Here is a 12,676-nt window from a genome sequence, read left to right as displayed (position 1 = left end):
TTTTAAGATTAGAGCTTTAGTATTCTTAACTTCTGGTGCTGTTGAATTTACAAATACGAAAAAAATAGGTTCTTCTGTTAGTCAGACATGAAAGCATATATTTATATTTTAATTATTGGCTCCTTGTAATATGGAAGATGTAAATGGAAAATGTAAAATAATTATGCTGTATGCATTTGTGGTTTTTCTTTGTTTGTTGATCACTCTCCTTCTTATTTTTGTATTTTCTTCCTATTCATATTTCTAGACCTTTTAACCCCAGAGCTTGTTTTATTTAATACTCATGCACATTTTATCTATACCTTATGCTTAAAATTTCAGATTGAAGCTCATTTAGATACACTCATAAATGAACAAGCTTCCTATGTGTTAACAAGAGCTGGTCTGAGTTACATATATAACTCTGTGCAGCAACACAAGCCGGAACAGGTAAGCTTATGTAATGTACGCTTTGAGGAGGTACTGCATACTTGCCAACTGGAAGAATTTTGGCACTAATATTTTTGCAAATTAAGCTTCCTCCGAGAGCAAAAGCTCAGTAACGTCTGTTGATTTTTCACATGGGACCAGGACTATTAGACAAATGCACCTTGCAACTACAGATTTCCCCTACACTGTATGTTCAGCAAGCCTAGCGGGTTTGGTATGCAACAGTCCTCCTGTGCAGCTTATCTGTGTACCATCAACAGGCTCCGTACACCACAGACATCCTGTATGTTCTCAGAATAACTGTATAGGTAGTTTAATATGCCTCAGAAAGTGTCAAGAGTCATGCTGGCTTTAAAACACAAATACTGAGTATGTATACCACTTCCATGACACCTAGAACATATTGGACCTGCTGTGCCTGTAGCATTCAGGTTTCTTCCATTGCATGCTATAGCACCATACATGGAGTGGATAGATACCCTGCATGCATTAGATAATGACTGCTTTTTTCTTCTGTGAAAAATTGGTAGCTGAGTTGAGTAGTAATTTGAAATAATTTCTTCTTTTGTCCTTATTCATTGCTCTAGCTATTCTAGCACCAAGACAGTGAGATTCTAAACGTGAAAACTTGAGATTTCTTAGAGTGAGCTGAAAACTGGAATTCAGAGCTCATGCTCTTCATTTCTTGTGAACCACAGTTGTTAGGTGTTAATACAGCCCTTCTTCTCTTCAGCTGTGCCTATGTCCTTCTGTGATCTTTTGTGAAGGTGAAGAACAGTGTCTTCTGGAGAAAGCAGAACTCTGTTGGAGAGCTTCATGTTGTTTCTTCAGCCAATAATTTTGCATAAAGTGCCCAAACTCAACAGATTTTTATGTATAAAGATGAGTAAATAAATGTATAAATAATCTGATTAATAACTCAGCTTGGTTTCCTATTCATGAGCCTATCTCCTGTTCTAAAACCAATTTCAAATCGACCAGGGCAGATTAATGGAATGTCGCAATTTTCATTTATATCTGTCCAGCTGCCTGGCGGCAGAGGTGACATCACTGGATTTGCTAGGGGGTTAGGCAGCATGTATACATTGTAATGCCATACCAGCACAGAAGATTTACTGGGAAGCAGGCTTGAATTTTGCACAGTCCCGGAACAGATGAATAGAGGGAAGTTGTCCTCTGCAATTCTGGAGCACCAAGGGGATGTGGCCAGTTTGCAGTTCAGTTTTTATCCTAGACCTTGTGGAAGGCTTTTTATTGGAGTTTATCATTTAAATGGTGAAGAAGGAAGAAAAGGCCTTGAAAGGACATGCTAAGAACTGAGTATTCTGAGTTTTTAATTTAAGAGAGTGGTAGAATACAAATGAACTGTTACAGCATTTCAGTATTGATATGGTGATTCAGTTTCCAAACATTTAAGATCCTGTAGCAGGACCAAATAACAATTTAGTACTGAACTGATTGTAGAATTTATTATTTCATATCTTTTTCCATATGCTAATATGACCTTTTTTCCTCCCCCTCCCTTTGACTACTCATTCTTAGGGTCCTCTTTCAAATTTGCCAAGTATGGATTCCGTGTCCCTGAAGGTTGCAATGGTAAGCATTTTACAATTTCATATTATGGTGGTGATACTGTGACATGGGAAAGAATACTATTAATTATGTGATGTAGTACATATTCATCTAACCAGTCATACTCTTTAAGAATAGCTAAATTACCTGCCTGGGAATACTTTCTTCATTTGTAGTAATTTGACCACTTGAAGTAATAAATACACAAATGATTTATGAACATGTAGTAATAGAATATTAGTTTCTAAGCCTTGAGAAACAGAACTTTACTTACAAGAATGCTATCCCATGAGTCATCTTACATTGCTAAAAGCAAATACTTAGCTCTAATTAGTTTTAATCACCAAAGTTTCTTTTTTGCCCGCATGCTTTGAAATATAGGTTCTGCTATCATTTATAATTTTAGTCCTAAGGCTTTGATTTTATGCAAATAGTTTAGCTAAACTCAGAAGTTAGGTGCTGGGCATGTGTCACATACATTTTTTTTTTTTTAAGTTGAAAGCTACAATATATTTTAAAACAAATTATCAAGAGTTATGTGAAGGCTATTTTGCATAGAGATAGCAATATCACAGTTCAGTAGGCAATAATATATGATCTGTCACTCTTCTCGCTTAGACAAGTTTAGCTTTATTCTGAAAGTTTAACTGTAAATAAGGCCCGCTCATCCAGCAGTACGTGTATACCCCCACAAAAAAGGTCTTTTTAAAAGAAATTTTCTTTAAAAAAAGTTTTTTTAAAAAATTATATATTGAATCCATCCTAATTGTGTCAGTGTAGCCTGTTTTCCTCTGTTCAAGTTTTAAACTGGTGATTCCCAAGCTGATTGGATGAACAGAGCCCTGGCACAGAGCACTCAGTGGTTTACTCAGATCAGCATGCATTCTTATCAGTATTTATGAATTTTGCATTTAAAATATCTTCTATTTATCATGGTCTTGTAGACCAATGAGGAATTTAAAGACTGCAGCTTGGGGACCATCTCTTTAAATTATATATATGTAACTCTGTTATCTACAGCGGTACATAATAATTTCACTTGAATAGTTGGAGAAGAATCCAACTGTTTTATTTTCTTCATTACTTTGTTTAATGTCTGTTGTGTGCACACACTTTAATCAGAATGGAACCCAGTATGCTGGAATCAAACCCACAAAAATCCCATCTATCAGCCTAATCTGTTGGCTTCCCAGGATTTAAACCATATAGAGGGAGTACTTGCAAGCAGATTCACAGCCTCCCAACTTAACCTGAAAGTTTTCTAGGTGCCAGCCTTTTAAGTTGTTCATATGTGCTTACAAATGCTGTTCTAGTAAAGTCCATACCTCTCTTCCCTTACTTTCCAAACGGGGGCAGGTAACCCCAAAAAGTTAATTTGTGAGAGCTGTGAGTGACTTCATTAGTCGTTTGTGCCCACTTTTTGCACATTTAAATGATGGATGGATGTGGATTTTAGGGTTTACCAGCTTGAGAAGATTCATCCAGTGTTCAGGAAGGTTGTCATCATTAGGTAAAGTTGCGTAGGGCCTTGCCTGAGTGAGTAATTCCAAGGATGGAGATGATGCAGCTTTTCTGGGTAACCTGTTCAGTGTTTGATGACACTACTGGTGAGAGTTTTTCCTCTACTATCTAATCAGAATTTTCCTTAGTGTAGTATGTGTCCAGTATTCCTCATGTTTTCACCTGTGAGAAGACCTGGCTCCATCTTCTCTATAGTCACCCATTTGATCATGGAATGGTTTGGATTGGAAGGGGCCTTTAGAGATCATGTAGTCCAGCCGCCCTGCCATGGGCAGGGACATCTTTCACTAGATCAGGTTGCTCAAAGCCCTGTCCAACCTGACCTTGAACACTTCCAGGGATGGGGCATCCACAGCTCCTCTGATAGATAGTTGAAGACAGCAGTAATGTTCTTTCTTGGCGTTTTCCTCTCCAAACTACTCAAATCAAAGCACCACAGTTTTTTTCACTATATTATGTGGGGGAGCTGAAGTAGGCCTAGAAGCAGTTCAGGGAGCCTGAACTAGGTCCCTTGCTCTTGTTTTTCCCAATGTAAGTGCTCATTAGATTATTAAGCAGTGACTCCCTGCCAAAAAGTAAAAAGAAACGTGCAAAAAGAAACATGCAGCCTGTCTAACTTGGACAGACTAGATTTCTGTCTGGAGGCTACTGTGTTCCCTCTGCACTGAATAGACTAGGTCTCATCTTCAGAGGTGCATGCATACATGCACCAGCTGCATAGGAAACTTAGATGGGTAATTATGGAAGCTGGATTCTCATTATTTGCCCCTCCACCCATACTTCTTAGAGTCAGAAACTGAAAATTTTGGTGACAGAGGTGCTGAAGTTAGACATTTGGTTTGGACAATTAAGTTCCACCTTAAACATTTCTGTAGTATGTTAGGGTCTATCTTAAATATATAAAAAGAGAAAATTTTATCAAATAAGAAGGTACCATTTTAATGTAATCACTTTTCAGAGATCTGTGTTTTCACCTATTTTCATATAACAGCAAGTTCTTAATACGTTGATCTCATATTGTCTCCCCCCCACACGCCTAGGCTCAGTTTGATCGCTATCTGTCTGCTCCAGATAGTTTGTTAATGTCCCAGCTGAATTTCCTTCTGAGTGCCACTGTGAAGTAAGTACCTTACCTTTGAATTTCTATTATGCCTACAAAATGATCAGAAAGATGAATTTGTTTAGGTTTTAGTGGATCATGATGAGAATTCAAGTTATCAGCTGTGGTCATATTTGCATTGTCCTTCAGGTCACAATTCAGTTTGGTTCTCAGTCTCCTCTTTTGAAGAAGCAGTGAGGAGTATGTAATTCCGTAACTTTCTGAAGCAGTTACTCTTGATTGAATGGACACCATCAAAATGAATTAAATTAATCTATTTTGAACATGTTCCGCTGTGTCGGCAGTTTTTTGTCAACTTAGTTGTAAATTGTTTTAGAACTATTTTGTAAGCATTCCAAAGACAGATGAAATATGTAATTTTCCACTCAAGATTTCTTTTATCCCCGCTGCTCCGTCAGGTCTAGAATTTTCAACTTTGTTGTCTTCTCCTGTAGAGTATTGGCATTCTGTCTCATTGAATATTGTGCTGAGGTTACTTTTACTTTTCACTTAATATGATTTTCTATAGTGATTTCTTCTTTGAAGTACGGAAGCGAGAATGTTATTATTTATCTCTTCTCTTGTTTCTTGAATATAACTGAACCCTAAGGCTAGGGAAAGTGCCACAAATGTCTTTCCAACTAAATGTGAACCATATGAAGGCGTTTTGTAGTACTTAAATTTAGAGAATTATATGCTGCACTGATCAAAAACTTTTCTTGACATTATTTTTCATGCTTTTGTGAAGAATGCAGGTTACAGAACATACCAGAAATTGGGACTAGCACATCACATTTTATGTAATGCAACAATATTTGAAGTCTCATTACTAGTACCTGTCCTCAGCAGGATTGTATTACAGCATCTTGCAATTAAAAAATGACACATGTCAAGGGAAAATATTTATTGTTGAGAATTTATTAGAATAGAATAGAATAGTTCAGTTGGAAGGGACCTACAATGATCAGCTAGTGGAACTGCCAGGTTCTCCTGTTGTATTGTTTGGGTTCTCCTCATCCAAAGACTTCCAGTTTCATGCCATATACCTGGTGCGTAGCTTGGCATGGGGGATGTTGGTGCTTTTCAGTAGTTCGTTGGGTCTCTCTGCTAGGGTTACCATTCCTGCAGCTCAGCCAGCAGAGCTGACCCTGTTGTGTGAGAGCTGTTCTGCTCCAGTATGGATCAAACCGGGTAGCTTGAGCAGCAGTGTCAGTGAAGCATTGCAACTTCTGCTTCTAGGTGTCAAGCTGTTAAACCTGTATTTTAACTCTTGGTATTTTTTTTAATGTAGGTCTATTTAAAAATCATAATAATGGTAAATGTATTTTGAAAGCCTCAATTTTTCACTGCTAACACAGAAGCAATTTTTCAGAGGTAGACTTTATGCTACCATAAAGACTCAGGCACAGTGAAATTACCTTGACGTAATCATTTCTTCTGTCAGATGAACCAAGATAAACTGGTCACGTATGCACTCCTAGCCTTATCCTATTGATAAGCTTTTTAAACCTCTCAGCGCAATTTAAGCCAAATTCATGTTATCTTGCAACAGTGGGCAGCTGAGAGGTGAGGGGGGAGCCTGTCTGAGGATGATTGCTATAACTGCTACAGCTCCGCTAACATGCAGGAGTTTATTAACCTGCTATAACTCAACACTATAGGTCAGGTCCTGCCAGAATTAAAAAATAAATAAATAAATAAAAAGTGTTAGCTCATTAGACTTCAAACATGTAGCTTTAAATACAAGCAATCCTTTTGAAGTTAAGATAACTATTTACAGAGACGCATGCTTGTAGAATCACAGTCTTAATAGTCAATATTTTCTGTAGTAAATAAACCTTCAAAATTCAAAAGTTTCTCAATATTCAAGCAAAACATTTAACCAGTACTATAATTTTAGTTTCTGGCTATAGTAGTTGAAATTTTCAAGTTAGTTTTGCAGGCGTTTGATGTCAGTTTTGAAGACGTCTTCCTTGAAATCACATAAATGTGATCTACTGTTCCAACAGCTGAGCAGGAACCCAAGAGTTCTTTGGTTCTCAAAATCAGACCATATGCTTTTGATAAGGGACCAGTGAATTATATACTCACTGGCAATATCATTGAAGCTTTATGACTATGAAGAACGTTCCTTCCAACATTTGCCAGTGCATGCTCTTGTCTTTCAAATTCCTTTGCTCATTTAAAAAATTGTAAGCTATTTATTTATGTGGTTGTTGGTCTTGAAAAGCTCTTTTCATTTGTGTTGGATCACAGAGACTGAATGCTGGCATTACTATTTTTAGAAAGTGCTGCCATTTGTGTTAGCAATAAAATGTATCATGTTGTTATGGCAACTGAAATCCTAATGTACTGATTAATGACACTGACATTATTTGATGGAAAGACTCATTTGATGCTGTTCAGTCCTCTGGAATATTTTAATGAACTTTTTGTTTTAATTTAATATTATTTGGTGCAATACAGTTAGTTTTATACAAATTCTGTGTGCAATACTTTCTTAGAAGATTGTCATGTTACAGTAGCTTAGTGATCCCAGACTGTGATCAGAGACAGTTGTTCTACCTGAACACCTTGAATATATTTCCCTTGCAATGGTGTTTCTAGATTTGCTGTTATAAGGCCAGTCTTTTTTTCAGGTATTCTAATAACCTAGTAATACTGGCAGTTGATCTGGTATATCAAAAAACAGGATACTGTGCATCAGAATAAAATGCAGGTTTTGTCTCTTAATCTTCTTTCTCATAGCTTGCATTTTGTAGTATTTCCTGAAAAGAGGAAGTTCTATGCGCTTGGTCTTTGAGATTTCTTTAACTTGCCAATTCCCAATGGTTAGTGAATTCAGCCCTGATTTTAGTGGATGCAGTTTTGGTGTCTTTGTTCCTTTGCTGCATTATTACAGCAGGGCTGAATCTGGATTCATGGTTACCTTGGTTTCCTCAGCTTCTCCTGGTGTTCCACTTGCATGGGTTTGGCTGTAAAATAGTTGTAACTACTGTTTCTGATAGATAAAAATGCACCTGCAACTGTAAACACATCACTATGGTGGTTAAAGCAAACTGATTCAATGGGCAATGTAAAACAAAATATTAGTTTGTCTTCAAAAAATATTAAACTTTCCAGTTAAATTTAGCATCCAGTCTCTGCATTGTTACTCATTTAGATCCAGAAACATAACAGGACACAGACTTCATATCATTGTTTGGTAAAAGGCTGTAGCAAGTTTTAAATCTCTGACCACTATCACTTTCAGCTCTTCCTTTCTGACTGATTATGGAATCAGGTGCTGTCAAGATAAAGCAAATATAACATATTTGCTGGTAGATGAAAAAAAATGTGTGTATTTACAAAGGACAGCAAGAAGCCACAGGAGGGAGAAGGTAGATCACCAAGATTATCAGTCTTTTAAAAGATGCAGGGGAGTGCAGGTGAAAAACTAATATATGCAGATTAAATCCTTCTACTATTTTTTTCATGGTTGCAGAAGTAAAGAAGCTAATTTCTTGGTTATCAGGATCATATATGCGAGTTTATCTATGTACGATACAAAGACATGAATAAGCCTTCTTTTGTTTTAAAACTTTAAGCTGTTTTCACAGTTGAAGTAAAAGGGCTTTTTAATGTAACTGACACTGATTTTTAATGTGTCTTTTTAGCATATATCTTTAATTCCTTGTATGTAATACAGTTATATTCCCTACGATTTGCAAATTATGTCTTTGTTTTGTTTTTTTTAGAGAGCAGATAATAAAACAGTCAACAGAACTCGTCTGCAGAGCTTACAGTGAGTTATATGCAGCAGTGATGGATCCTTCAAATGAATATAAGGATCCAGAAACCATACTACACAGATCTCCTCATCAAGTTCAGGCACTCCTTTCATAGTCTTGCTTCCCCCAGATTTATCAGGATCCATAATTCTGTATTTGTTGAGTATTTGCATCGAGTTATTTTTCTGTTTTGAATTTTGATGTGTAACTGTATAGTTAAAATATGTAGGAATGCGGTTTTGTTTAATCTGCTTGGCAGAAGTCTAGTCTTTCCTGTGTCTTTGAATACCTTCTATAGGCCAGAAAATAGAATATAGATTAAAAATTATTTTAATGTATTCCTCTAATGGAAATGGGCCGTGACAACACACAATCTCTTTGAAAAAGGAGAAAGAAGCTTTTTCCGTGCTGTACATAATCTTTTCAACTAGAGGTTCAACCAGTGTCTCTTATGACCTCACCAATATTTTTATTTGCTCTTTCCCCTGTTCTTTCACTCTTTTTCTCAGCTTATCATCAGTAAACGCTGATAACTGAAATTTTAATACAACTGATATACTTTGAATGTCTCCAGTGCATCACTTTTACAGCTCATAAATAATTTTAGAATATTTGATGCTGTTTTTCAAATCCTGTTGATTAAATCTTTGAGGCAAAGTTTGTGTGCTTTTTTGGAATCCATTATTGTTGTTGCTAGTTCTGGTATTTTTTGTAACAAAAAGAAATATTTGAACTACATGCATGTACATAACCTGGAAATTAATGCTTTAAGTTATTTGTATAATTTTGTTTTACAGGAGGGATTTTGTTTTAGTGCAATCATTCGTAGGAATCCTTATATCAGTTGAAACTTGCTGATCTCTTAAGGCTGGGACCAATAACAATGTAGGTTAGGAAAATGGTTTGCACAGCAGTATGGCCATTCCTCCTTCACATGTACATGTTTCTTGTTTTGCTTTTTTGTAAGTGCAGAAAAAGTCCATCTGGTCTAGTACAAGCATTTATTCAGTAAGTAATCCACCAAGAGATTTTTGTGGTTTATGTGTCTGCAGTGGTGCTCCTAAAAATTACAGTGAAGTTCACCTGTGGCAGCCACAGGTTGTCTTGGGAATTATGTGGGAGAGCCAGGGTGTGTAGTTGTTCTAGGCTGATGCGTAGAAAGCCATGAGTGAAGGTTTCATTTCTTTCCTCCTTCGGTGCAAAGCTGAATCTGCTCTGTGTAGAAACCCTAATTATATAGAGAGTTATGATTTAGGGGACCTTTGCTTTCAGTAAAAGAGGAAAATAGATATAGTAGGACACTTGCTCTCTGTTGGGCCTTATGATAATTTTCTGCAAATTCATTACAGATATTCTTCTCTTAGGAAAGCTTTGTTGTAGAGAAACCTTCAGGAAATAAAAAGTTAGTAAAAGGAATTTAGGGTGTTTTGGGGTTGGTGGTTTTTGTTTGTTGGTTTTTTTTTTTTTTTTTAAAGGATAATTTAAGCTAACTTTCATTGGAAGCATTTCACCTTTTTTTTTTTTTTTCTTCTTTGTTGTTGTATGGGTGCCACAGAGTTACTACAGTTGCCTGAGTTTACACTCATATTAGATGTGGCTTATTTATATACATCAAGGGGGAGATGAGCAGTCATTCATATTGAATAACTTATATATTTTATTTTTATCAGTAATAATATTCCCCATATAAAATATATACTTAGTGGCAGCCACATCTGCAGTTTAGTGTATGCTTGCAAAAGAGCAAGAAATAGAGAAGAGCAGCAGCAATACATTTTAGTCTCTTGGAAAACTCATTGCACAAGATGTATCCAGTGCGTTCAGAAAGCAGCTTCCTTGGTAATACCACAATAAAGCAATAGCTCCTTTTCCAAATGGGCATAATTTGTTGGTATAGGTATAACAGAAAAAGATTTGAAAGTGTAAGTGTCCCTGGAGTTCTTGGATCAGGCATAAATTCTTCTGTAAATGTGAATGCTGGATTTAATCTGTTTAAAAACTCCAGACCTGTAAGACAAAAAATTCTAGAAGCTTAGGAAAGCTATAATGGAAGATTATGCTCTCTTACTAGGTAAGGCACTTTAAATTACTCAGATTTTGTATTACCATAGTATACATTCAGAAGGCTGTTCATTGTTGTTTAATAATGTTAATATTGCTTAATATGCCTATAATTATTATCTAATATATGAAAATTACATCAGTTGTGAAAGGATTATAAATTAGCTTGTTATTAGATTAACATACTTATAAGAGTGAACTTTTTCCTGAAATTACACTCAACCTCAGTCTCCAATAATCAGTCAGTAGTTTGCATGAGGATTAGTAAGAAGTTGCTTCCTATCTTTGAGTCCATGTAGAGACTTATTGATTATTTTATCTTCTCTTAATAAAAATGCAAAAGCTATAGAAGTTGTAACTTACAAAAATTAAAGTCAATCACTAATTTTGGTCTGTGCAATTAAAGTAAATGCCAAAGGGTCACAAATGAGAAAGGATGTCAATAAAAGCTTTTGATTTACTGACTTCTGTCTTCCGTGTTGTTATTTCCTCTCGCTTGCCTTCCTAAGAGGAGGAAGGAAAAGGTGATTAGATTTTGACCTGCCTTTTCTAGGTTGGCACTTCTGACCCTTTTATTTTACAAATTCCCAGGATTTCCACACCAGGAACCATGAAGCTGCAGTCCTCTAATTGCTCAGTTGGATGGATGACCCATAAGCATTGCAGTAAATGGAATCTTTCTGGGTATTGGTACCGGGTCTGTATTCAAACCAGTTACTGCAGGTCTGTCTTGAGCATCACAGTGCATGAAGAGATGCTCACCTGGCTGGGCCGAGTTAGTCAGCACTTCTGCTGTTGGTCCTTAACACTTTATGCGGAGGGGCATGCTTTCAAAGAGTGAGTCTGTGCTGGGCAGCAACATGCTTGGGAAAACTGGGTAAAGAGAGGTGTTTGAATACTGCTTATAGTAGGCAGCGCTCTCGGCATGTGACACTGACAACCCAATTCTGAGAACAGATGCGTAAAAGGCCTCTTTTTGCATCGTTGTCTGGTGCAAAGGCACTTTCGTGGGAAGTGGGAGAGCTGGGTTCTGGGCCAAAGGAGTTTGGAATCGACATCTCCCGCCTTCCTGGAGAGCACACAAACCCTTGGCAGTTGCATAGTACGAATTGGGGCAGCTCTGTTTCTTCTCTTTTGAATTTAGCAGCTGTGCATAAATCAATGCAAAATATGGGAGGCATGAGATAGAATAAGCAAGGAGGAGTTTGGCCCTGTGGCATATACATGAGGGCTCTCCTGAGGACTCCAAGGTCTAGATGTTCCTCCAGTTGTTACATAGGGACCTTATCTTTGACATCCAGTACATGAGTTCCTGAAACAGAATCAGGATCCCATGATTTTATCACCCACTGAATATCCAGCAAACAGCAAGATACAGAGTTGAGTTTGGGTTGGACCCAAGGTGGTTCATTCGCGCTGGTGACAATGCCTCTGTGTTCAAGCCTGTGTGTACAATTTTCTCCTCCCCTCTTTATAAATACTCACACCACTATGGAAATAAAATATAAAAGTTGTTTTAATTATAGCAAACACACAGCAGCCCAGCCGCAGTGATTTTTTTTGTTTTCCATTATGCTAAGAGAGAAGCTTAAGGAGGTTTGGAAAGGTGATAATGCATTTGTGTTGCAGCATTTCAGAGTGCTCCTCCCTATTCTCTGAGATTTATGACTCTAGCCCTGCATTTTGTCTGTTAATAGACTCAACTGTAATTATTTTTATTAAAGTTTTTGAAATGTGTTGGAGGAAAATACTTTCAGAACCGCTAAACTTTTCCATTCATTTAAGAAAACTCCTATCTGTTCTTTGATCCCTTTGCTTGCCTTGCTGAGTCACTTTGCAGGCAACCCAGGGGGTGGGAAGATTATAAAATTTTGAAAATTAAACGAAGGGGTTAGACATATTTCCATGAATAAAACACACCCTCCAGAAGCCACACAGACATGGGTGGGGGTTTGTTTGAAATCCACTGCTACCCGCTTCTGAGGGAAAATGCGGAAAAAGAGACACTTGCTTGTGATGAGGGCACCCATCCAAAACAGCCATCGCAGGGTTAGATGCCGTAAATTGATGTTAAATTGATGTTATGTTTGAATAGTTTGGAGAATTTTTAAAATGCAGATTAGAAGAAACTGGCAGTGGAAGTAAAAGGTATGTCATATAACTGAACTCCCTTGCATATTGGATTTACTTGCTAAAGGTTTCCAGAACCTCTACATCTTTTCCC

The 12,676-nt window shown here is 37.0% G+C and overlaps 1 protein-coding gene across 1 annotated transcript in view; it reads left to right on the top strand.

Annotated features, from left to right (window-relative positions):
* The window catches only part of COG6 (component of oligomeric golgi complex 6), a 59,293-nt gene extending 48,377 nt beyond the window's left edge, over positions 1-10,916 (top strand). The window contains exons 16-19 of the mRNA XM_075490331.1: positions 322-429; positions 1,972-2,025; positions 4,563-4,642; positions 8,359-10,916. Of these exons, the coding sequence (XP_075346446.1) occupies positions 322-429; positions 1,972-2,025; positions 4,563-4,642; positions 8,359-8,506 (390 nt within the window). The 3' untranslated portion in view covers positions 8,507-10,916. The remainder of the gene's footprint in view (positions 1-321; positions 430-1,971; positions 2,026-4,562; positions 4,643-8,358) is intronic.
* The last annotated feature ends 1,760 nt before the right edge of the window (positions 10,917-12,676 follow it).

Source organism: Mycteria americana, chromosome 1, assembly GCF_035582795.1.
Source record: "Mycteria americana isolate JAX WOST 10 ecotype Jacksonville Zoo and Gardens chromosome 1, USCA_MyAme_1.0, whole genome shotgun sequence".
NCBI classification, from domain to species: Eukaryota; Metazoa; Chordata; class Aves; order Ciconiiformes; family Ciconiidae; genus Mycteria; species Mycteria americana.
This window is presented reverse-complemented; position numbering and strand designations above follow the sequence as displayed.